This window comes from Myxocyprinus asiaticus, chromosome 25 (genome assembly GCF_019703515.2).
Source record: "Myxocyprinus asiaticus isolate MX2 ecotype Aquarium Trade chromosome 25, UBuf_Myxa_2, whole genome shotgun sequence".
Classification (NCBI taxonomy): domain Eukaryota; kingdom Metazoa; phylum Chordata; class Actinopteri; order Cypriniformes; family Catostomidae; genus Myxocyprinus; species Myxocyprinus asiaticus.
In genome coordinates this window covers 7522104-7548480 of record NC_059368.1, presented here as the reverse complement: position 1 = coordinate 7548480, position 26377 = coordinate 7522104, and the positions used below count along the sequence as shown (strand labels likewise).

Sequence of the window (26377 nt, the reverse complement as noted above, 5' to 3'; positions counted from 1 at the left end):
AATAATAAAGAAAAGCAGCCAATAAGTGCCCAACATAGATGGGAACTCCTACAATACAGTTTCAAAAGCATCCCAGGGTGATACCTCAAGAAGTTGGTTGAGAAAATGTCAAGAGTACATGTCTGCAAATTCTAGGTAAAGGGTGACTACTTTGAAGATGCTAAAATATAACAGTTTTGATTTATTTTGGATTTTGTTTAGTCACAACATAATTCCCATAGTTCCATTTATGGGAATTATGTTTTGATGACTTTACTGTTATTCTAAAATGTGAAAAAAAAATTATAATAAAGAATAAGTGTTTCAAAACTTTTGACCAGTAGTGTGTATGTGTATATATATATATATATATATATATATATATATATATATATATATATATATATATATATATATATATATATATATATAATTTGTTTTTTGTGTGTGTGTGTATCCTCAAGTTAGACCACAGGGATGTTTGTTGGGGGTGGGGTTGGGGATTGGGAAGGCGAAAGGGAATTATGGGGGTTGAAAGTTGATTCAATGTATATATGTTTGCTTTTCTGTTTCATGTGTCTGAATCAATAAAAGTGTTAATCAGACACAAATATTTTTTTTGCGCAAGAACACATTGTCTAAATGGCCCTTACGGTGGTACAGAGAAACCACATAGCTGTCTGCAATCACAGAACATGACTCATATTTACATTAGTAACATCAGCTTTTGTAGAAAGTACATTATGTGCAAGCCACATATGCAATTATTACCCAACCCTAAACGGATGATTAATTAAAGAACTACGGTGGTGATTTACATGAAATAGGCTACTTTTGGGAATGTTAGATGTTGACTTTTAAATAGTATACTGCTGATTCTTTTATAAATATACATTCGGTTTTATGACCTCACATTAGTTTAGAGACTATATGGAATATTTGTACTTTTTTTTTTAAATGCACTTGCCACACCGCGGGACCATAAAATAAACTAGTGAAGGCAAAAAGATGATTAAAAAATGGTGACCAATAACAGCATGTAAAACTTACCTTTTATATAAATTTTAATCTAAAATATAGATTTTTTAAAAGTTTATGGGCAAGTTATGCATCAGCAACATATTTACTATTCAAAGGGTTTTCAAAGTTAAAAAAGTGCAACATTAATGTTGAAAACAACACAATTGCGAGTCTTTTCAGGGCATCTTTTTGACACTATTTTTGTTCGACCAGTCATTGGGAGTTATCTTCTGAAGTTTTGGTTTGTTCCTTCTTCAGTAGACAGGGGAAATATATTGACTCGTACAACTTTTTAAATTTAGTGCTGCTCAGACAGTACAGGATTGGATCTAAGAGGCAATTCAGATATGAGAGACAAGTAAGGCCGTCAAATACTTTAACAAGAGTAACTTTTTCCTCTGACATAACAAGTTTGTTGCGCTGTAGCTGCACCACCCTTGTAAAAGCATATGGCAAAAAGCAGAGAGCAAAAACGAGAACAACTGAAGTGACAAGGAACATTGCTCTCTGGAGCTTCGTCCTATCTCCCACCGTCTTCTGTTTAAGCCTTTTGATAATCCGTATGGAACAATAAACAAGAACAAAAAAGGGGATCAGAATCTGTGTAAAAAACACAATTTCCCTCAACAGAACCGTAACATTCAGTTGGTCATTTTCATTGCTGTTGCATCTGATAAAGCTCTGTGTCATCGCCGGAATGGTCAGAATCCCAAGCAGCACCCAGATGAATATGGAAATTTGAGGTGATCTTTTCAGAATCCTTATGACTCTCCTCTTCTCAGGATGGACCACGCTTAAGTACCGATAAATGGAGATGACGGTCAGAAAGGCAATGCTGGCTCCTCTGTTCAGAAACTGCAAGAAGAGCTGCACTTTGCAAACTATCTTATTTTCGCTGCATTGCTGAAAGTTATACGCCTTCACAGGCAAACCAATCAACAACAAAATGTCAGCCAAGACCAGATTGAACAGGAAAATGTAGATGGTTTTAGATTTCCAGAACTTGAGCTTGAAGATGAAGACATGGATAACAGTAATGTTTAGAAGGAGACCCAAAATGAACTCAAACATTACCACAGAAGAGTAGAAAATATATAGCGGTCTGTTGTTGTCTATGTTATCCTGACATCCTGTGTCATTGTCACTGTTATTCATTGTGTCGTTGGAGATCTTCGGATTTCCAGATTCCTTGGAACGATTGATTTCTGATGTGTATAGACTGCACAGGAAAGCTTCAGCACAGCTTTGGATGTCTGCTCTCTCACGAGCAGTGCATTTTAAAGCTGATCAGACTTGTAGGCAAAGCCCATCCTATGCTGGAGTCTTTCAAGTCCCAACCTGTTGATGCATTGAACACCCAGTGTCACGAATTGACTTAAAAAAAAACACACAAAAAATGTCCTATACTTGTTATTAAAGAGAACTTAAAGAGATAGCTTACACAAAATTGGAAATTCTGCCATCAAGCCACAAGTTGTTCCAAACCTGTATGACTTTCTTTAGTAAATAATTAGTGCTATCCCTTTAAATTTAAAACTTTCCTTTTAAATTTAAATGTCATAGCATTCTATGGCCACAAACACATTACAAACTTTCAGGACTTTATTAGCTCAAGAAGAACATGGTCTGGCATATGCTCTCTGTTTGTACACCAAGATTTAAAAAATAAAAATAATTTGGCCCGCATAAAGTGACATTTAGTACAAACGTGCCATGCAGTGTGAGATGGCCAGATAATATATAATATTTAGAAAATATTAAAGGGGAAATAATTCATAATAAAAAATACATTTATTGGAGATGTTTTATTTTATATAGGCTACTGTATACTATGCTTGTTATAATTTATATGCTGATAATTCCTCCACATGGGGAAAATATTTTATCACTTATTTTTTTCTTATTTTTTGGTGAAGCAAGTCCCTTATTTTGAACTTGTTTTTCAAGACCAGGTTGCTTGTTTCTCTATCGAGATCTGGCAACACTGTAACTGGTATATCACCCACCCTAAACACAGAGTACTTTCATTTTAAAAATGAAACTTTCATTTTTTTTTTTTTTTTCGTTCTAAACAGTTACTATTTGGAACTGAAGCTGCTGAACACCGGAACCCAGAACATAAAAAATTGTTTCTGCTCAGAACGAACCAAAATGACACTAACGAAAAGAATTTCATTTTTAGTCCCTGTTAAAGGGTTAGTTCACCCAAAAATGAAAATTCTGTCATCATTTACTCACCCTCATGCCATCCCAGATGTGTATGACTTTCTTTCTTCTGCAGAGTACAAATTGTGATTTTTAGATAAATATTTCAGCTCTGTAGATCCATACAATGCAAGTGAATGGGTGCCAAATTTTTGACACTCCAAAAAGCATATAAAAGCATCATAAAAGTAATCCATACGACTCCGTTGTTTTAATCCATATCTTCAGAAGTGATATGTTAGGTGTGGAGAACAGATCAATGTGTATGTCCTTTTTTGCTAGAAATTCTTCTCTCTGCCCAGTAGGGAGCAATATGCATAAAGAATGTGAATCACCAAAAACACAAGAAGAATGATTTTTTTATTTATTTATTTATTTATTTATTTTTTAAATGACTTAAATTATCTGTTTTTCACCCACATCTATCATATCGCTTCTGAAGACATGATTTATCAACTGGAGTCTTATGGATTACTTTTATGCTGACTTTTGTGATTTTTGGAGCTTCAAAATGTTGACACCAATTCATTTGCATTGTATAGACCAAAAGAGCTGAAACATTCTTCTAAAAATCTTAATTTGAGTTCAGCAGATGAAAGAAAGTCATACACATCTGGGATGGCATAAGGGTGAGTAAATGATGAGAGATTTTAGATTTTTTGGGTTAACTATTCCTTTAAAAAGAGATGTAAACTTTAGAACAGGATCATTTGTGCAAATTCACTTATTATTTTATCTTTTGGAATATATATAAATATATGTTACATCATATAGCTTTATTAGAGCAGTACTAGATCTCTTATTTATTTAAAATTATAAACATCTTGCAAATTTTGCAAGGGGAATGCAGACTTATGCACTCATAATGTCTCATAAGAGCTGCAATGTAAAATTGATACTGAGGTGAGCAATTTAAGAAAAAAATAAGCAGAGTAAGGCATGTTGACTTACCAGGCAAGTTAAAACAAATATACTGAGGGGGAAAAAAAGAGTTTGGTGGTTATTGATATTCGGTCTAAAACACCTATGCATATTGGAAGAGGGCTTTTATGGGCTTGTCTAGGCAAGCCTTAGTGGACTGACTCAGGGGCCAACATTGCTTTTTATAGCAAGAGGACATGGCCTGTTTAAAAGCTTTACCATGCCCCCAAGTGCATTTCCTTAAAAAGACTATTTTCAGTTTTGTTTTCTTAAATGTGTGTAATTTTTGACAATGCTACAATACGTTCTCCTATCCCAGCCTAATATGCAGAGACAACTATAATTAAGCCATTCATTGCCAATTCTCCTGAAAAGTTATCAAAACATTGCTTGGTTTGGTATGGCAACATCGGCTCAAACAGTGGTGTGAGTTTGGGGTGGGGCTACCTGTTTGAATGACCAATGGCAGACACAGATAGTGTTTTCGAGAATTCAGGACTGTTCAGTATTATTGCAATTCCCTTTGGTCTCCTTAGTGCCACAGATATTGCTCTCTTTTACATACTAACAGACATGTTTCAGATTTTGATATCTTGCATAATAATTGGCAAAAAAAAAAAAAAAAAAAAAAAACAACATTATTGCACACTCCCACGTTTTGGAGAACAAGAGTACAATTTATTTTCAATGACAATCAAGTTGCTTCTCTGAGGCTCAGGTTACCTCACTTGTTATACACATTACTAAGTGTGCCAGAAAGTTCAGTCATAACTTTAAAGAAGATCTCAATTTGGATTGTAGATGTTGCACCATCAACAGAACACAGATGCTTGTCTCCTATTAAAGAAGAGTTTTCAGAGCCTTCACAAGAAGACTGTTCTCTTAATCCTTTTGGATCAAGATGAGATCTCCCTTCAAACCCAGAGAAAAGGTATTAAATATGATTCAAAAATGTATTTATAAAATGTGTTATCTTATTGTTATGACAGATTTGAATTCGGCTCACCCAATCAGAATTTAAACACATACATGTTAGATGCAAACATACATGCACATTCTGTATTAAATGGATAGTTCATCCCATTTGCTCACCCTCATGTAGTTCCAAAAAAGATTCAATGAAAGTGACTGATTACTAGGGCCATCAAAGTTGCCTTGTTGCTTGGCAGGTTACTGTTAGGCTGATGAACTATATTACTTAGTGCATGGAATAATTTTTTATTCCTATTAAGATTAATAAATGTAAACTATTTATTGAATATTGGTGTTTTTACCGTTTTTAAAAGCAAAATGCCACTTGAGGCCATACGTTACAGTGATTTTACAGATCAGAGGTATTCTAAACCAAAACATGAAGCGGAAATCCCCTTAATCATGGTAAAATGACTTTAGTGGCTTCTTGCTTTAATAGTACAAATATGCCATATTCAGCCTGATCTCATAAACATTACGTGACCGTGGCAACATTTTTGCAGAATGAAATTACATTCTTCATTACACTTTTCGCTGTAGTTTCCCAGTGAAATGTCTAGCGGGGGGCGCTAAAAGCAAGTGAAATTTTGAGAAGTAACCAGATGAGATTTTTAAGGTTGATATTAAATGGAGGTTTTAATGTGTAAAATGTACCTCCCTAACTTAACCAAAAGTGAAAGTGAAGTTGTAGAACCTCTAGTCTTAATTTCACCAGGAAACTGCGGTGAAACGTTGAACGTGACACATAAAACTGTGCAAAAATGTATTTTAAGTAATGTTCATTCTATGAGACTAGGTCACAGCCATTTGTAGAATGAGAGCTGCACAATTTACAGTATAACAACAAATAATTTAATTTAAACACAGGCCTATTCGACCAGGATTGAAAGAGAAGCAAAAAACTTGAGTTTGTTGAAGAACATCTCAAAGTAGACCAGACTGTTGTCCAACAAAAGAATCAGGTATGAACTGCATTTAAAGAGTAATGTTCCATATTACCCTCAGGTTCAATGTATTTTAAACATTTTCATCTCTCTGATATAGGCTAGTTAAAAAAAAAAAAAAGACACAGAAAAGAGGAATTTTATTCGTAAAGGTGAAGGAATGTCAAGAATTGGGAAGGGTAAGGACTGCTCACATAGGATCCAGAGGAGAGAGTCTATTAGTACACAAATCCACAAGATGGTATGCCTGACTGAACTTTATCAAACTTTTAAAAAGAGAGAGATGCTAAATATCAGTCTTATCCAGCACAGGAGCAGTCCTGTACTGAGGCATTCACTGCCAAATTAAAAGACATAGGTAACATTGCTGATCAAATATTTGACAATGAAGAATCTCTAAAGAAGCATATCACTCCACAAGATGACACTATGCAAAAGCAGGCCAACATCTTATCATCAGACGACAAAGGGAAAGTCAAAGCTTCAACTTCTAATTTTGGTGACAATGCATTCTCACTTATAAATAAACGTCATCAAGGTGCCCTGAGGAATTATGGTAAATTCAGTGGAAGTAAGTACCAAACAAGTGGATTCAATAAAAGCAGCACTGCTCTGGCAGAAAGCAAAGATGCCCAGGAAGATGTTGGCTTTAAGAAAATCAATGACCACATCATCGAAGACAATGAGAACAATGGCCTTGCTACAAACCGTTTGCACCACAATAGTAAATGTAATAAGAATACATTAGATCTAACCAATGAAGTGAGTCGCTTGCCCTTAGCGATTCTAATGAGAGCACTAGCAGTGAGAACGGACCCCATTCTCAGTCTTACAGACCACTGCCTCATTATCCCTCAAGGCACACCGACCACAAAGATCAAAGTTTGGATCTGTCTGATGATGACTATGCCAGTGAGGCCGAGATAGTTAGTGATCTCCATGGGGAACATCACACCTCTACTCCCACCTCCAGTTCCTCAAGCTCCAGCAGTGATTCAGAACTTCAGATCTCACAGGAACCTATGGGTAATTATTCCAAGATAACAGAAGAAAAACTGGTTCAGTCTGAGAGCACAAGGGCAAGAGATTATAAGCATTTCAGACCACTTACTTCAGAACCCCTTACGAAGACTTTTCCAACCTCAGAAGACAATGTCCATTGCATGGAAACAAAGAAATCACAAAATTCAATCAGGTTTTGTATTAGCACTTAACATTTTTTTAAAATAGTTTACCATTTTCGTGGTATATTAAAACCAATGTTTGTAATATTGGCTACATATGCACTTGTAACTGTATGTCTTTGTGCATTCAGGACCTGAGACAGCAGATCATATCTCTGAAGCAGCAGTTGATGGACAAGGAGGCTCACTGGTTACATGCCCACAGTCTCCTGTAGAGCTGCGTGGAAGCCCTCACCAAAGAGAACCAGGAGCTTCTCGGCAAGCTCAGTGCGAATGAGAGATCACATCAGAGCTCTGGTTTCTCTGGTCGTCAACCTAGATTATAAAGTACAGTGAGAACAATTGCATTATTCATTCAGTGTTTCCCATGTTTGGAGTTAAATAGTATTTTGAAAAGTGCATGTTTCAGTACAAACCTTCTAGCTTAAGCCTGCCGAACTCCCTTGTCCAAGTTGTCACATAGTTGTGATAAGTTCACATATGAGCAGTTGAGACATTTTGCATGATTTCAGAGGAAATATGGCTTTGTCTATTTTATTACAGAGAAAGCACTGTGAAGACCAAGGAATGTCTAAAGCAAATCTGAGAGAAAGTTCTTGGACAGATACTATCATAGACAATAGAAAGTTGAATATAGAAAGCAAAATGTTAAGTATATCTTGAAATACTGTATATTGCACCACTCACATTTTCTTTCAAATTTAGATCTTCAAATCTACTTGAAATCATGTTGATCTAAATATCTCATGGATCTAAATATTGAAATGTACCAGTTGTGATGCTTTGAGAAAAATCAACCCTGACTTTTATTTAAACTTTATGCTGTTCACTTTATCCATTAAAGAGATAATGATTATTCAATACTGTACCCTCAATGTGTGTTGTATTCCAGTGTGAGAAGAGCAGAGAGGAAATCCCTCATGTAAGGAGTTCAACTCCTGCCTTTAACAAACTCTCCATCCATAGGAGGGAAACACTAATAATACATATGGTTAGTATGGTAACACTAACAAATAATGGTTTGAAAAAATTTCATCAGATATTATAATGGGATTTCTCTTTTTGGTTCCAGTTTGTATAATCTGACTCTAAATCCTATGGCTACCAAATACAGAGTGACTATTTGCCAACTATGTAAATGTTATGTTATATACTAGTATACTGTATACTAGGTCATATAGTAAACGATATTATGCACTATTAAAATAGTATATAAAAAGTAAATGTGATACTAGACAAAATGTAAATACTATATGTTTCTATTTACAGATTGGTGCAAATATAAATAATTACAAACGTGTGCAAATAGTATTTTTCAAATAAATGCTGTATTTCCTTTTTTTGGCCATATGCCACTTAACACTCCAGGGCTTAATTGAATTTGTATAAACTCACTGAGTTGTATAATGTGGTCTGAAAAGCTCTTTAAGCTCTCCAGAAATAATTTATGGTGGCTCTCAAAGCCCACTGTCAGATAATTGACTTTATACATAATTTATTCATAGATGTACAATGAATTTACCCTTCTCCATTTCAAACAATGTAAGTGTTAAATCCTGGTTTTATATTGCAATTGTTTAACCTGTTCATAATTTATGAACACAAAGACCTATTCAACATAAATGGCACACAGAGACCCTTCCGTGGCCAGCATGCCTCATCAGTTTCACATACTTTCTTTGTTCAATCACTGTGCATTATATTGTAAAATACATGCATAAGTATAAATCTCACTTTATTTGCTATTGCACACTATTAGAATAGTTTTTTATTTCTTATAATCCTTTAATGGACAACCAAATGGATGCTCTGTTTCCAAAGCAAAGAAGACAACAAAATGAACAGCCAGCTCTTTCAGTAAGTAGGTGTTCTTTTCTTTTCCATTTCCTGTGAATCAACATAAAAAATGTCATCACCCTAAGCTTATGTAAATAATGGAATTAGAATGTACTCAAGTATTAAACCTGTCATGTCTTGTGTACTGTATTGAATGCTTCTTATATTTTTCAAAAGGAAAGAGTTCTACGTGTTCCATTGGCCTTGACAACCCAGAAAACAAACCATGATTACACAAGGTGGAAAGTTTTTAAAATTTTTCTTTGTTCACCCAAAAATACAATTTTTGTCATTATTTACTCAACCTAATGTCATTAAAAACCCTTATGACTTTCTTCCATGGAACACAAAAAGAGAAGTTTAGAAAAATGTCTCAGGTGCTTGTTTCATTTTCAAGAGCACCTGGGACATTCTGCTAAACTTCTCCTTTTTAGCATAAGGGTGAGTAAATGAATTTTTGGGGGAACTATTCCATATTATAGTATATTATATGCAGTCTTATTGTAAATTCCCATTGGGGCATATCAGATTCATTGGTGAACTAATTCTCTCCTGTTATTTTCAGGGCTTGTGTAGGCCTGTGAAACAGCCAATGAGAATCCACAGAACAGCTGCTCTACAGTCAGCCAGCCCTCATCAGTGCTCTTAGAATTAGAACATGATGTGGTAATAACAGAAACTCAAGCATTGTATTGTATTCCACTGTATGACTTTTTATACCGAAATGGTCTCTGCCACTGTTTCTATTGTACTATCATAGTCATGTACAATTCACAATAGTATCGTAATGAATCATAGTATCATAATGACTGTTGTGTTTTCAGGAAAGTTTGTTTAACCATAATGTTGAATGGAGTGATTACCAAATAGCATCTCAAGCCAGAAAAGATAACATAATGGAGGAAATATGCTATCCAGACAGAAAGGTAAGTAAAATATTTTAATAAATTGCGTTGTGCCATCTCAAGCTAAATTAATATATAAATATGTATATAGTATATATACTGTATATAATTTTATCTTTGATTATTTCATTGAATTATCTTTATTTGGAGGCCTTTCTCAGCAAATATTGATAAATGTGATTAACTTGATTAATTGGCATATCATGTAATTACTTAGAATAAAACTTTATCAATTGACAGCCTTCATTTTTTTTAAGCATGCTGTAGTTATGCCTTCATTAAGGTAGCAGGGTTGATGGTCACAGAATTACAAGTTTTACAGCCTTGTGCTCAAGGTGATGAATTTACAAATGAATTTTTTTAACACAATTTTATAAAAAAAAATTATATGAACTGGATATAAAGAGACAGATGGCACCAGCTTTGTCGAATGACTCTGTGGTGATGGGGGCCGAGTAACGTCTGTGGAGAGCGAGGCCAGGAGAGGAAGAACGGTAAGGATTGACACCTGTGGGAAATCACATCTAACAGCTGTTTTGTGTTGCAGTGAGAGCTGGAGAGGGATAAAAGGGCAATCCAAACCGCCAGAGGGGAGAGAGAGACGCATGCAGCAGAGTGTTCTGTGTGTTTTTTGTTATGCTGAAAAGCAAATCCTTGTGTGTCACTGAAAAGTGGAGAAATAAAAGTCTTACATTGGATGTTTTAATAAAGAAAGCTAGAGACGTATCACAGACCCATATCTGAATTGCACCAGTGTGTATTCTTACAATACAACCCTTTCTCAAAATGATCTACTTTCTCCCAGGTAGAACGTATTTTCTTGAACAGATCACATAATCACATTTCGCAATGGAACGAAGGAGATCAGTGTTGACAAGTCTGTCATAGTTACCTTCTTCAATGGAGATGTTAAACACATACTGGCTGACAGGACTGTTGTATGTATCATCAATTATTTACAGAACAGTTTCTGCTGTGTTGCAACATATGACGTTGCAAAATTCATAATTCATAATGTCCATTCACCAGAACAGTAACGTTCCCACAGGCCCAAACTTTTGTTTTGTTTTTTTTGTTTCTTTTAATTCTATGAGTGTGACACACCTTTTGTTTGATTCTCTGACTTTCAGTTGAATAGGTCTTCAACTGTACTACATAATAGCTGTCCGCCGGGCAGTTTTTCTTCTGGCTTTAGGGTGATTGTTTGGCTTTTGGCTTCTAGGTACAACAAATGACTTCTTAACTGCTTTCATTTTAGATATATTACTATTGTGATGCTCAAACCACACACTCAACTTATCCATCTGGTTTGGAGGTTGTACAGTTTCCAAACAATCAAAGAGGTTAGAATAAAATCAAGCAATCATGCCCTTTTCTTGACATAAATTTACTACTCTCTTACTTTTCCCAGAAAAACTCCATCCTGATGGTACTAGGGAAATAGCCTTCCCTGGTGGCATGGTCAAGATTCTCTACACCGATGGTCGAGAGGAAAGCATTTTCCACATGGAACTGTTGTCAAGATTTCAAAGTAAGATTAAATTTTTTTTGTAATTTTTTTATTTTATTTTTTATTTTAATTTTTTTATTATTTGTTTTGATAACCCCCTTACTATGCACTAACCACAAACATGGGAAAAAGATGGTGAAATTTACTAATGGACAGAGGGAAATCCATACTTTACAGTACCAGCGGAGGATGTACCTGGATGGAACTGTAAAAACTGTCTACACAAATGGCAGGCAAGAGACAAAGATCTCATCTGGGAGGGTTCGCATAAAGAACAGTGAAGGCATCATAATAATGGACAAAAAATTATCTTCTCATTTTATTTATTTGTATTTTTTACTTTTCATATTATCAACATAACATTAGAAACTATTGTACAGTGTAAGTTTAGGGAATTTCAATGCAACCAATTGATTTTAGTATATATAATTTGCTAAAAGCAGACAGTATATAGTATAGTGTTTACAGTAGTATAATAGACAAATACACATAAGCCATATTTAAAGGAAAAGTTCTCTCATAATTTACTCACCCTTATGCCATCCCAGATGTATATGACTTTCTTTCAAATTAATCCATAAGATTCCAGTGGTTAAATCAATGTCTTCTAAAGTGATATGATAGGTGTGGGTGAGAAACAGATAAATATTTAAGTCCTTTTTACTATAAATTCACCTCCCTGCTCAGTCAATCTCCACTTTCACTTTCACATTCTTCTTTTTTTGGTGATGCACAATCTTCATGCATACACCCCCTACTGGGCAGAGAGGAGAATTTCTAGGAAAAAAGTACTTCAATATTGATCTGAAATATTGATCTGTTTCTCATATCACTTCTGAAGATATTGATTAAAACACTGGAGTTGTATAGATTACTTTTATGATGATTTGATATGCTTTTTGCAGTGTCAAAAGTTTGGCACCCATTCACTTGCATTGTATGGACCTAAAGAGCTGAAATATTCTTCTAAAAATCATCATTTTGTTCTCCAGAAAGACAGTCATACACACCTGGGATGCTGTGAGAGAGAGTAAATGATGAGAGAATTTTCATTTTTGGGTGAACTATCCCTTTAAGAAACACCAGAACAATTTAAAGTCTACTTTTAGTAACTACTTTACAATGTAAGGTTTAGAGAATTTCTATGGAACCTGTTGATTTTAGTATATTCAGTACACAGTAGTGTGTAATTATAGAACACTGTCTGGTATAGACAAATCTACTTAAGCCATATTTAAGAAGCATCAGTGCAATTTTATGTTTTTTTATTATGATTTCAACTGGCCTTTAAAGCGCAGCTTTTTGCACTCCAATAGTGTGGTGGAAACACTGAAATTGCAAACAAACTGCACCCCTAGTGTCGCAGCAGTGGGGTGTAACAACGGGGTGGATGTTCTTTCTCGTGCGAACAACCTGGGTTTGATTCCCTCTTTTTGTCCCACTTTTTCCTATCCTGTTTCCCGTCTCCACTATTCATATTTCCTTTAATACTACTTATAATAATAAATACAAATGAATAAAGGTGATTTAATCATAGTGAAGGTTGGGAGTTAAGAGAAAGGTTTCATCTGGTAAAATTAACCATGGTTTTAATGCATTTAACTATGATGTGACTACAGTAATACGGTGTTAATATAGTAACCATGTTTTGTGGTTACTATGATTTTACAAAATACCATGGTGATACTATGGTTACTGTAGTAAAACCATAAGGGAAGTTTAGGGATAGGTTAAGGGGTAGTGGTTGGTGTAGGTTGTCTTTGGGACTCAAATACAATAAACACGATGCAGTTATGCCCCTATACTGTATGTTAGTATGAATTAGGGATGCATATATTATCTGCCACTATTTGCACTGGGGTACAAATTGCATCTAACACTATTTGCACTTAATGCAAAAAAGATACTTTGGGCTGCTATTATATTTACACTTTGTGTAAATAGCATCTATCGCTATTTGCACAGTGCAAACAGCATCTGCCTTATTTTTACATATATTGTCAGCAAGTTTCTCATGTTGCAAAGAGTAGCCTATTATTTATTAGGGCTGAAACATCTCTCTCAGCACGAACACATCTGATACAGTATGCAAGTGAAGACGTGTGACCATTTGACCTAGTGCTCACAGTTTACTACATTGCAACACTCTGGTTTCAGTTGAGGGAAATTCCTAAAATAGAAGGGGAGAGCAGGGATATATATGTATTGTACCACTTAAATGTAATAAATGTAATGTTGTTAATAGCTTAATGCACTTCATATTATTCTGTATATGACCAATTTAATCCTCTAGTCTAGCACCTTCCAAAATTTCAGACAGTTTTAGTAATGGTGCACAGGGTTATTTTTTTTAAATGTTTTAAGTTTAGTAATAATGCTTTTTAGCAAATTTGTGTCTGAGGTTCGTAGTATTATTTACAATAAATCAAATCATACACATATGATTTTATAGTTTTATCATTTAATTTTCTGCATTTAGGATACATAAAATGTTAGCTATAGTCAGCCATTTTATTTCACTAACATTAAAAATGTCATTTCCACCACAGAATTCTTTTCAACACAATACAGAATTTAATAGAATAATAGAATTATTCAGAATTCACATAAATCTCCTGTGGTGCATCTACATACACTGTTGGACATTGATTCTGATGTCAACAATGTTTGAGGCAAAATTTCAAAGCTTTAGTCTAAACATTTTCTGAATACATGAGCAAAACCCAAATGTGTTAAAATTATACTCTCCCCTCATCTATCATTCTGTGTTGTAATCGATTAGAAATTATTAAAACAAATTAGGCCTACTTAAATCATTATTTGATTTATGAACCTGAGGAGCAGCATTCACTGAGAAGAGGTGGGTTTTTTGGACCCCAAAGCAAAGACTCAAATTTGTCCCTGGCAGTACCACCCATCCGACTTTCGTCTGTCTTCGTCTTCTCTTTTTCACTAAAAGAAGAAGCTAGTCGACTTGTGAGTTTATGGATCTCATTCACAACAGTCTTAACATCCACTTCATCCCGAGAGGCTTTCCATGTTGCCTCATTAAATGGAAATGTCAGTATGAAGTCGCCAACACGAAAAGGAGGAACACTTCGGTCCTGAGTTTTATGGTTCCATGGGACAGTTGGGGACTTGTGTTTATGGACATCGAGAGAAGGTAACTTGCATACAGGTGATCGCTTTGTGCTGTTACGAGAAGCGAGTTCATCAGATGCCACCTCAGATTTTTGAGAGACATCAACCATTTGCTTATGAGGAGCATGCTCCTTTTTATATCCACTGGAAGTGGTTTTTGAATTGCGGTGATTGTGGCATGTAAAGTTGCTAGCACAGACTTTCTCAGAGCACAACCAAGTGACTTCAGGACTTGAAGAGTTCAACACAGATTGACTCCAGCTTCTCTTGCCTGACTGAGTTGCATGCAAAGTCTTCGGTAACAAAAACACCGGGGCAATTTTTGGCCGTAAATAATGGCTACCTGAACAACATGCTCTTGTATATCTCTTCCTGTGGTATCCCTTCTGTCTGAAACTGTCATTCATCCTGTAGTTCATCAGGTCTATAATGTCATTGATCAGCCCTTTTTTGACTGTAATGTCTGCAGGGCAATCCAATGAAAGCGCAGGACTGTAGTTCACTTCTAAAAGCCATGGCTTGAAGCTGGCGTCAATGAGGATGTCAAACCCCAACAGCTCAAGACAGTTGGGGCTGGAGGGAACTGAAGGAATGGCTGTGAGCAGAGTTAACGTGATGATATTAGTGATCCTATGCCATAAGAGATGTTCATTGATGCCTTGGTTGTGAAGAAAGCAGCGAAATTTGCTCATCGTCCACTTGCATCCACGGCCAACTCGTTCTTTATCTGTAGTGTAGCACAATCCAAACTTATTGATGCTGGTGTTCGTCAGATGTGAGTATAGATTGTCTAAAGAGGCCAGGTTGTATTTTTCTGTCGCGAAACGCACCAAGCCTTCCTGGTGCATGTAAATTACAAGAGGTGAGAAGCTCTTTACGCAGACGTAAATACGCAAATCGAACTTGTATCCTGAAATGAGAAGAGGGTTGCTGATGTATCTCTGTATGATCACTGGAGAGTCGTAAGCCAAGTCTTTAATATCATCAAAGAGAAAAATACCTCGTCCTCTTGACAGATCAACTGGTTTACAAATCCAATACCGAAACTTCCCTCTATCAGCTGTAAAATTCTTGGTGTACACCCCTAGAAACTTTGTGTATTCATTAGGCAAGATGAAAGCAGCCGGGCTGAAGTCATACACAGTTGTACCGTAAGCACTTTTCATTCTCCTCAAATGTCGTACCAAACAGTCCTTTCGCGTGATGTGGATCGTTTTGGGTTGATGGTTCAGTCTCTGCCAAGGCAAGATGTTTTCATAGTCAGAGCTTCGGAAGGCGGAGGTTCTCCAGTAGAGGTTCCAGTCTCCATCCTCATGCTCCTGTTCGTCATACTCTTCCCATCCACGTTCCAGGAGAACCTCACGTACAACCTGCGGAGCTCCTCCATGTAGTCGGAACACCAGGGGAGCAAAGCCACATTCCCCCTCAGCCATAGAAATCCCAGTGTCTCAAAAAGAAGAAAAACTTTAGTCAAGCAAGCCAATTCTCTGAATTATGTTTGTAAGTGGAAAAATTACAGTGCATTACATTGGTTTAAGTGTGCTTACAAACTAGAGAAAGCTCTGACGGAGTGTATGACAGACAGGAATGTGTAAGATCCATTTTGAAGGTGTGGAAAAAGCCGTGTCCATTCAAATCAAGCAAGAATACAGCAAACTGGATTTCTGAAATGACAATTGAACCATTTGACTGAAATTTTCATTTGTCAGTTGATGACTATGTCAGAGTGTGTTGCAGCAAAGGTTTATTTTTTAAGTTTACAAGTTACACCTTAGGATCAGCCACATTATGCCAACTCATTGACAAGCGGCATCTTCTATCAGACATTTTTGCATCGGTTCCAGTGTGTTTACCCTTCTTTGTGGTGCGACCAGAAGCATGTTGCATTAGTAGCATGGGAGCCCTGGTTTCAGACCCCCGTTGAATCCAGGGGCCGGTCGCATAAAACTGTTTTAGACTAGACTTACTAGTTAGTCGTCTAAAATGTTGGTCTTAATTTTTTCAGTCAGTTGCATAAAAACCTAGATCGGTCTAATTTAAGACTAAAATGTATGACAAAACACCCATAGGCTAACTTTCACTGACATTCTATGTTGCCATGGATAATAACTGTCAGCTGAGCCAGTGGGGGCTTCAGTTGAGCGCTGAAAGGGGCTTGATTTGAGACTTTGTTGAAGACTTTGACTTCAACAATGGTAACAAAATGTGGTGTGTTTTTTGTTATTTGGGTTAAAATCACTAGATTTGTTCATTAGAATCAATTTTGAAGCACTGTGGTCCTCTAATAAGCAAATATTTTCAGTGAATGAAAACTGCATTGAGTGTCCACTGTCGGCCATTTTTTTTTAAAGCTGTTCAGTGTCTTACTTTTCCCACAATGCAATGCCAATTAGACTGTCTTACCAAAGACAACTGTGAGCTTGTTTTATGCAACAGGCTTTCTATGGTGTCTTTAGCTAGTCAAACTAACTGTTAGACGCAGTCTTAAGTTAATGGCTCTGTTTATGCAACCGGCCCCAGGAAGTAATTGCATTCACATAATCAGTGATGAGCGTGATTCAGAAGTTGCATTTTTCCTTCTAACATTAAATTTTTACTCCACTGATGGTTAGGTTCAGTTTATGAGTTGGGGGGTACAGTTTATAAAATATGCATTCCTTTTTACTGTATTACAGCCTGTACAGGTGAAAACAACTTGCTTTTGGCACCCCTCTGTGGACATTTCACCCGAAAAATGGAGCTCTCTAACGCTTTGGCCACTGGGGGCAGTGTTTCGAATTTCAGTAAGCACAGACCGATTTAAGCTAAAGAAAAGTCAACATACTGTTTCCGATTTCATTGTGAGATCAGTCTGATGACACTTTAACCACTGAAATAAATGGATTCACAGCATTCTCTGACACAATGTTAACTCTTAGTGTGTAGGTGCCCCATTGGATATTTCTGATAAGAACTGTTATCAAACATTGACAGAATTATTATTATTATTAGTAGTAGTAGTAGTAGTAGTAGTAGTATTATTATTCAGTCTTATTACAAAATACATGAAAAACCCTGCACTGAAGCATTTTTACAAAATCTACTCTTAATATTTACCTCAGGTTGAGGATATCCAGTACATTATACTGTAAGTCCAACTTTTCACAGCGTGTAGGGTGCATTCGCATATAAATCACTCTTACCTGATTGAGCTTTGTTACCTGGGAGATCCTCGACACAGAATTCCTGTTAGACAGGTCGGGGCTGCTGTTGTGTCCTCCGCTCTACCTCTGGTCATCTTTCGTTACCAGGAGACCGACGCGGCCTTTGAATAAAAACGCGCCATTCGAGCCGCTGACGCGCAGTGTCAGGTTGCGCCCAGAGCAGGTGACGTCACAATTTATGATACAGCGTGAAACATCGAGATCTTTCCTGACCTATGACTTACAGAAGGAGGATATTTATTTTTTTCATTTTTCATTTTATTTTTTTATTTGTATATGTTTTATTTATTTTCATTTATATATATATATATATACTGTATAGGCTATATACATCATTATTATTATTATTATTCACCTTCACTTCTTACCTATGTGACTCAGTGAATGAAGTTCAGACATTGTCGAAGCTGTTCTATTTTGCTTGTATTATTAAACATTTATATTGTAATAATAGCTAAACCTTAAAGGGATAGTTCACCCAAACATGAAAATTCTCTCATTATTTACTCACCTTCGTGCCATGAGTAAATGGTGTGAGAATTTTCATATTTGGGTGAACTATCCCTTTAAGGTTTAGCTATTGTCTAATTGTACTCAAGAATTGTGCTCATTTTCTTTTTTGTGTGAATAACCTTTTAAATGTGCCAGTTTTGTTTTTGCACTCATGATTATATTAGCTACACTGCATAGGACTGAGTAAGAGAAGATACTTTAATGATTTTAAATGGGTATAATATATACAATTATTTGCATTATTATATAATACTTCTTCCTTTCCAGCACGGATAGTTCATTGTATGAGTTTCAGGTGCTTTTTTTACCCTGTTGAATAAAGTGCTTGTCATATTAAACAAAGCTGACCATCGATTCCTGTATATTAAGTGTGGAGATCTTTGCTTAGATTGTTTACGCTATCACGTGTTTTCTTTTTTTTATTATTATTATTATTTTTTTTTTTTCATAACCCTCCACCTTGTGACAAATGCTCAGACCTAATACAAAAAATATAGACAGGTGGAAAACACTGCCGCACTGTTGTCATCAAAAATATTTCAACAAAAGCTAATGTAATGTCCAAGAGATCCTTGTATGACCAGTACAAATGCTGCCATCTACTGCTCACAACCCAGAGCATTGCAGAACTCTGTTTTACAGTTGCTTGAGAGCTGCTATAAAATAATTTCTTGCAGGCTGTGAACTTGCTAAGTTACACATTAATTAACATCATTCAGAGATAGAATTAATGTATGGCTTTTTCTTAAAGATTTGAATTGCATGAACTCTCAATATCCAAATGCTGATTTATTTTAATTTAACCGTTGCATTGATTCGCTGTTCATTTTCAGCATTTTGTCTTACATACTGTTCCTAACAATTTTAATATGCAGTCACTGCAATGCATTTTGAAATAGACTTTTCCATGTGGATTTTTGTCATTTTCTCACAACAAAACATTCTCATAGTTTGTGCATTTAAGTGCAACATTACAAATTATTTGAATACAACATGAACATCAGAACTGGTTTTATTAACGTAATGACTCACTCAGAAATAGTTTATGATAAAGATGCATATTATATGATCTTTCCAGTATATGAGTATCTCAGTAAGTTCCTGTATTGTGCAGATGTGCCCTTTAGACATTGTTTATAAAGCTGTAAAATTGTCTTGTTGCCTTGTATGAGAATAGTAGGCCTGTGCAGCATCCCTATCAATTTTAATACTACGGATTTAAAGCTTATGGCAATGTGTAATTTTCATGTGCATTTTCATATCACTTATATTCTAGGTTAATTATTATTATTATTATTATTATTATTATTATTATTATTATTATTTGGTCATTTAATTGATATTAAGGGGTTAAATCTGTTTATAGAAGGAAGATAATTAATGGATAATTCTTTTTATTAACTGGATCTTATCCATTGATTTTTATCATGTAGATTTGTCATACAATATGACACCAAACTTTGATCTGATCTGATGCTCAGTACAGTAATGCAGTAAGAAACTGGCAAAGTTGCTGGTGTGATTTTATTCAAAGTCATGATGTTTTCGAGACATTCTTTTATACTGATGTAAACTTGCTCCATATAGACATAAATTGTTAATGCAAGACTATTTACGATCATATTTGATATGATCTCCTAAGCTACTGTTCTAAATGATCACTTTTAGTAATTAAAGTCAGAGACCAAAAGTATCACTGAACCTGAAGTATTCACATTGCATGAAAATTTAACATCTGAGCATGCTATATAAACAATAAACAGCGGTATTATAGTGGTTCAAGAGCTTTTTATGTAAAGTTATTTTGTATTTTAATGCATATGATACTAAAATAAATTATTTGTGTACACACTGTAAAATGCAATAAGTTGACTTTAAAAAAAAAGTGAGGAAACCAATTGCCTTAAAAAAAGCAAGTAAATATACTTATTTGGCTCAAGTAATGTGGACTATTCCTAGTTCACTTTACTTGAGCCAAATAAGTACATTTACTGCAAAAGAAGTACATTTACTTAGATTTTTAAAGCAATTGGTTGACATGCTTTTTTAAGGAGTTTTTAATTATTTTGCAGTGCATTTCAGTTACATTAAGAATTAAACGGTGCTCTTAAAATATGTATATGCTTCATCAAAATACAGGAATCTATCTCAACACTCAAAAATACTGTAAAAATAGTCTTTCAAATAAAATATTAACATTCTACACACTGAAATACAAATTGGGGCAGAAACATAACATCAACCATGTATTTACAACTGTGTCTGGCTAATAACACATTTTTCATTCACATTTTCATGTACATAAACATATTTTTCATCTTTGAGGTCAGTCTTCTCTGGATTAAACATGTAAGTCAATTGTTCAGTTGGTTGCTTGTACTCATTGTACTCGACATATAGGTAAGTTACCATGGTAAGGGCTAGAAAAGTTAAAACAATGTAAATCTTGGTGGACAGGCAGATGTATGTGCTGTAAGCGAAGGCTATTACAAAACCGAGTGACTCCCACATGCGGTAGTTGGCAAATGCAGCTTCTTTGTGATCAGCAAAGAGAATACCATACAGTGCTGCGATGCAATAAAAATAAAATATAACTTTACTTATAATGAAATATAAAAATAATGCAAATAATGCATATATTTATAACATAAAGCACTCACCATTGGTTTGTGTTTGCCACACAGCATCTGCCATGCCCCACAGGGCAGAAAACACAAAAAATACAGGCAGCTGGTCTGGATGAGGCTTCCAGTACAGCAGACCCAAAATACAGCCCAAATTTGTCAGTGCAGCTGTGAAAGTCGAGAAAGACAGAATTAACATCAAATCCAGCAATCATATTTAATGGCAATCTGTTCTTGCCTTACCCAAGCAAAAGAGGGCAATTCTTCCAGTGTATGCTGCCAGTCTCCCAAAAGCAAATGAGCACAAGGAGTTTGTAGCACCGAAGCAGATCATGACAAAGCCAACATAATGTATCCCTAACGCACATGTCACATAGTTCTGCAGAGGAAAGAGGATCACAAGCATATTAAAGGAATAGTTCAGCCAAAACTGAAAATTCTGTCATCATTTACTCACCATTATGTTGTCTTAAACCTAAAAGACTTTCTTCCAAGGAACACACAAGAAGAAGTTATTTTGTTTCAAGGTTCAATCAAGATTTTCAGTGAACAACTATTATCAGTCTGTTTTATCACCAGTGTTGGGAAAGTTACTTTGAAACTGTCGCTTTCCAAGCTACAAGCTACTCAACTTAAAATGGTTAAACTACACTCGAGCTGCTTTTTAAAAAAGCAGTTTACACCCCACACCACTGCAGTGATACTAAGGGTGCAGTTTGTCTTCAATTATCTGAGTGCAAACAGCCGCACTTGAAAGAGGAACTCACTAAAATGAATCTGAGCTTAAAAGCTTCAGTCACCTTTCAAAGGAATAGTTCACCCAAAAATGAAAATTCTCTCAATTTAGTCATCCTCATTCCATCCCAGGTGTGAATGACTTTCTTCTGTGGAACACAAACAAAGATTATTAGAAGTATTGCTTAGCTCTGTATGCCCATACAATGCAAGTCAACAGGGTCCAACACTTTGAAGCTCCAAAAAGCACAAAAAGGCAGCATAAAAGTAATACATAAGACTCCAATGGTTTAATCCATGTCTTCAGAAGCAATGTGATAAGTGTGGGTGAGAAACAGATAAATATGTCAGTCCTTTTTTCCTATAAATTTGCATGTGAATCACCAAAAACAAAAGAAGAAGAACTCTTAGGAGAGAAGAGCACTTAAATTATTTAAAAATAATTTAAATATGGATCAGTGTCTTACCAATACCTATCATATCGCTTCTGAAGACATAGATTAAACCATGGGAGTCGTATGGATTACTTTTATCCTGCCTTTACATGTTTTTTGAGCTCAAAGAGTTGGACCCTATTGACTTGCATTGTATGGATCTCCAGAGCTGAGATATTCTTCTAAAAATCTTCCTTTGTGTTCAGCAGAAGAAAGAAAGTCATAAACATTTGGGATGGCATGAGTGTGAGTAAATGATGAGAATGATGAGAATTTAAATTTTTGGGTGAACTTTTCCTTTAAATAAGCGACCATGGTAGCCTTTAAAATTGCTCCTTTTGTGTTCCACAGAATAAAGAAAGTCGTGCAGATTTTTAATGAAACATGGGTGAGTAAACGGTGACAGAATTTTGTATTTTTGAGTGAATTATTCCTTTAAGCTCATACTTCAGAACAAGAACTGATATTCACAGCCTCTGTTTATTGTACCTTTGTATATTCACCAGCTAGAAAGCTTTGTTCAAACCCACTGTACATGGTCAATGGAATGAGCAGCAACAATTTGGGGTTTCTCAGGAGCTTAAAGGTGGCCAGAAAGGTGCTGCAGAAGGATACGTTGCCCTTGTTTTTCCGAAATTCTCTGGCCAGATCTCGGTCTATGTTGTCCAGAAACACAGCCACAAATATTATGGCCAGAAGCCCCACACCTACATGAACCAGAAAACAATTGGTTAGACAGTCTTACTGGAACTGAAACTACATTTTTACAATTTGGGAGAAAAATGTGAGTGGTCCTTGCAACTAATTCCTTCCAAATAGTAAAGCTAGATATTCTGTGAATTATTTCATTCATAATGTCAAAGAAAAAGCCTATTCTTATTCTTAAGATAATCTTTGTAAGAGATGCAGAAAATTATATTTATATTTCACTACATAATATGAGCTAGTCTGGCCACAAATATGAGTCGTTGTTGCCTACCAATGTAGCAGCCTAATAGTGTATCCACAAGGCGTTTTGCTGGACGGGTTGTGTTTCCAGTGGTGGTAAAATTCTCAATGCATAACCCCACTCCACAGTACTGCAAGTTCTCCTCTGGGATTTCAGCTATAAATACAGATTAATATTCAGTGCACTTAAAACAGAGACCAGTTGATTACAGCATTGTATTAAATTCAGCTCTACCTATGTTAGAGTCCTGTCCAAATATCAGGGATGACATGAGGTTGCCCCACACTGCCGAAGACTGGAAAATGAAGAAGAAGATGCCAAAGTACTGGTTTATGATGACCTGGCTTTTCTTGTTGACTTTCTGGCTTTGCATGTTGCCACTTATTGTGAGATAAGTACATTTTGCAGACCAAAGAGGAGAACCTCCCAAACCCAGAATGGCCGAGGTGGACATCAGGCTTGCCCTGCAGAGAAAATATTTCAGAAAACTGCTTAAATGCACTGCAGATATCTTAATAACTAAGACAGAACCTTGATCTAATCCCTGAACTTTTTATTAAAGGGGCAATTCACCCCAAAATGTAAGATTCTGTCATTATTCATACACTGTCACCATTCACTTACTAACTAAGATTGATTTTTCTTTTTTTTTTTTGGATTTGCTTGGTAAATGTCTTCATCTTTTTCTATTTCTTTTGCCAGGGTCAGCTGTACAGCTCTTTGAAATAAATAATTTGGCGACAAAGTGACTTGGAAGTACCTTGTAGCTGTGCATTAATGAACAAAATTCCCCTCAAAACACCTTTGAACGTCTGTCTTCCAATCAGAATCAGGAATTCAACTGTGCCGTGGAATAAGCACTTTCAATTGACGTCTACAGGGCGAACGTACAATTGTCTCCCATAGACTGCCATTGTAAGTGCACTGATAATGCATTCTTTTTGTTTGTTAAGTTTTATCTTGTATTTAATGGAGAATATTTTTTTAGGGCCTGAGATTTGGACAAGCTGTGTCTCACATTTGCACAATATACTGTAATGAATGATGGTGTGTTTTGAACTTTCTCTGTTGCTGAACAAAGCAACAATGTTGCAAAAGGCCAAGATATGAACACACCAGCCTGGCGATAGGTTTCCAAAGGAATATGTCACATAACAACCCATGGAAATAACGATGGTCCATTTACAGCCCAGATTTTTGATCATTATGGGAGGCAGAAACATCGAGGACAGAATAATGGCTCCATAGATCACACTAAGTGATATAACGCCCATTCCTTCCTCTGCATTCAGACTGCTCTGTAATGTACAAGATTACAGTATTTATCCACTCCAAAAAAAATAAAAAATCAATCAATAAAACAATTTAGCCTAAGATTTACCCATTTCAGATTAATAAAATTTCAGCAAATTGTGTAATTTTTAACAAATGTAAATTAATAAAACTGAAAATATTTACTTTTTTCCATTTTATGTTGTTCAGTTAGTTCAGTTTGATGACATTTTGTTATAAAATTGAAATGCATAAATCTTACAATTATTTTTCAATTCAAGATTCAAGTGAACAAATCAATACGAATAACATTCGGTTGTGCAACAAAGAAGCATAACTTAATTGAGAGTTTGTAAAATATCACATTGTCCTTGTATCTGGTGGTCAATTTTAACCAAAGCAAGTGAGGAATGTTACACCACTAGTAATACAATCTATGATTACCAATATTCATATTTGTTACCTGTAAACTTTGTAGCCCTCCATATGCTGTAAATAAGAGCAAAAACCCAAAAGAAACCACAAGGATGTTTTTGGTATTTCGGCTTATCATTTTTGCAGGTCTCCAATCCCTTGAATGTCTCAAAAGAGAGAAATTCCTCCAGTAAAGGTGCAGAAAGTACTGTTAAAATGTTAATGGGTCATAGACTGATAAACCTGCAATCTGTAAAGAGCTAATATAGCAAAGCTCATGTTGTAGGACAAAGTTCAGTGTATCGTAGGCATTCAGTTTGGATGACTAAAGCTTGGTCACTGAAATCCCTTATCAGTCACTAATATATGTTTTTGACACAGGTTTCCTTACGAGCTTTAAGGTTGAAAAAGCACAAGATCTGTGAGTTGGAAAATGCATTTTATTTGAACTGAAAACATTGACATAAGGTAAAATATGAATGATTCTAGTGTTAGAATCTTGAGATTGTTATTGTCAGGTGATTGTTCTTATGATATCAGCAACAATATTATGTTTATTGTTTTATCATGCTCGTCTCTCACGTGTAACTGGACATCTGTAAATGTAGACAGGCTAGCCAAGGAAGACATGTGCTGCACATTTTAACTGTAAATTAAAATGACAGGTTTTATGGCTCATGTATGGTTCGTCCTTTCTAAATTTGCAGACAAGGAGAGACTTTGACTGGTTGTCTTGTAATTGTTAAGCATTTTGTCACATTCTCAAATGGATAGCAGTGAAATGCTTTTTTCTGCAAACGCTGTTTCTGTAGAGTGAGCGGGACAATGTCTATTCACTGCAATATCATATTGCATTCAAAGTGACTTACAATACACTTACTGTTAGGACCGTTTCAATGAAGCAACCTGAACTTAAGCGTCTTGTCTAAGGGCACAATTGTGATATCACTGATCGATCCTTGCAGGATTTGAACCTGCAACCTTCCAGTTACTAGCCCAGATCTTAATATACACTGGAAAAAGTAGTAATCTGCAATTGTTAATTCAAGCATGTACAGTATTTCTTCTTGATTTACCATTTTTTTTTTTTTTTTTTTTTTTTTTTGCTTTGGTACTGTTTTCACAAGTAAGTGGTACATTTTCAGAACTCTTAGTACTAATATCACAACAGATCATCAAAAATGCAGTTTTTTCAAACATTTCAGCATATTTTCAATAGACTAAGTACAAAACACAAAATCACAAATTAACGTTTTCACCACACCAAATAAGTGTTTCATCTATATACTTTATAGCTTTCATTGAAAGTAACTGCCTTTCATAATGATATTAACATCAAACTCTGTTCTCGTTCAGTTTAACACATTTGTCTATCATTTGACCCATCTGTTCTTAATGGTTAATCAATGAATCATTTGGTATATCTATAGATTTTCAACTGGCTTGACTTTGTTATGTGTTTGTAAAATATCAACATTTACAGTAAATCACACGTTCAGAACAGGAAAACATGAACTGATATTTGGGCCATCAATGTCCACTAAGGCCTAACTGCTGAGTCTCTCTCATTTGTAAGTCACTTTGGTTACTGTAAAAGCATCTGCTTAGTGACTACA

General features: G+C 35.5%; 3 protein-coding genes across 3 annotated transcripts; all 3 read right to left on the bottom strand.

The window, feature by feature from the left end:
• Positions 1–434: 434 nt before the first annotated feature.
• gpr31 (G protein-coupled receptor 31) lies at positions 435–4866 on the bottom strand. The gene is made up of 2 exons (XM_051654359.1): positions 4854–4866; positions 435–2252 (listed from the first exon to the last, which is right to left on the bottom strand). Exons 1-2 carry the CDS (start codon positions 4864–4866, stop codon positions 1213–1215), a joined length of 1053 nt encoding a protein of 350 aa, XP_051510319.1. The 3' UTR covers positions 435–1212.
• Positions 4867–14284: 9418 nt separating this feature from the next.
• ttll2 (tubulin tyrosine ligase-like family, member 2) lies at positions 14285–16984 on the bottom strand. Its single transcript, XM_051655525.1, has 2 exons — positions 16165–16984; positions 14285–16064 (listed from the first exon to the last, which is right to left on the bottom strand). The coding sequence occupies exons 1-2, from the start codon at positions 16217–16219 to the stop codon at positions 14302–14304; spliced, it is 1818 nt and encodes a 605-aa protein (XP_051511485.1). The 5' UTR covers positions 16220–16984; the 3' UTR covers positions 14285–14301.
• A 2343-nt stretch (positions 16985–19327) lies between these two features.
• Positions 19328–24992, bottom strand: unc93a (unc-93 homolog A). Its single transcript, XM_051655962.1, has 8 exons — positions 24811–24992; positions 24192–24373; positions 23310–23539; positions 23106–23231; positions 22616–22833; positions 21201–21336; positions 20994–21125; positions 19328–20900 (listed from the first exon to the last, which is right to left on the bottom strand). Exons 1-8 carry the CDS (start codon positions 24898–24900, stop codon positions 20584–20586), a joined length of 1431 nt encoding a protein of 476 aa, XP_051511922.1. The 5' UTR covers positions 24901–24992; the 3' UTR covers positions 19328–20583.
• Between the last annotated feature and the right edge of the window lie 1385 nt (positions 24993–26377).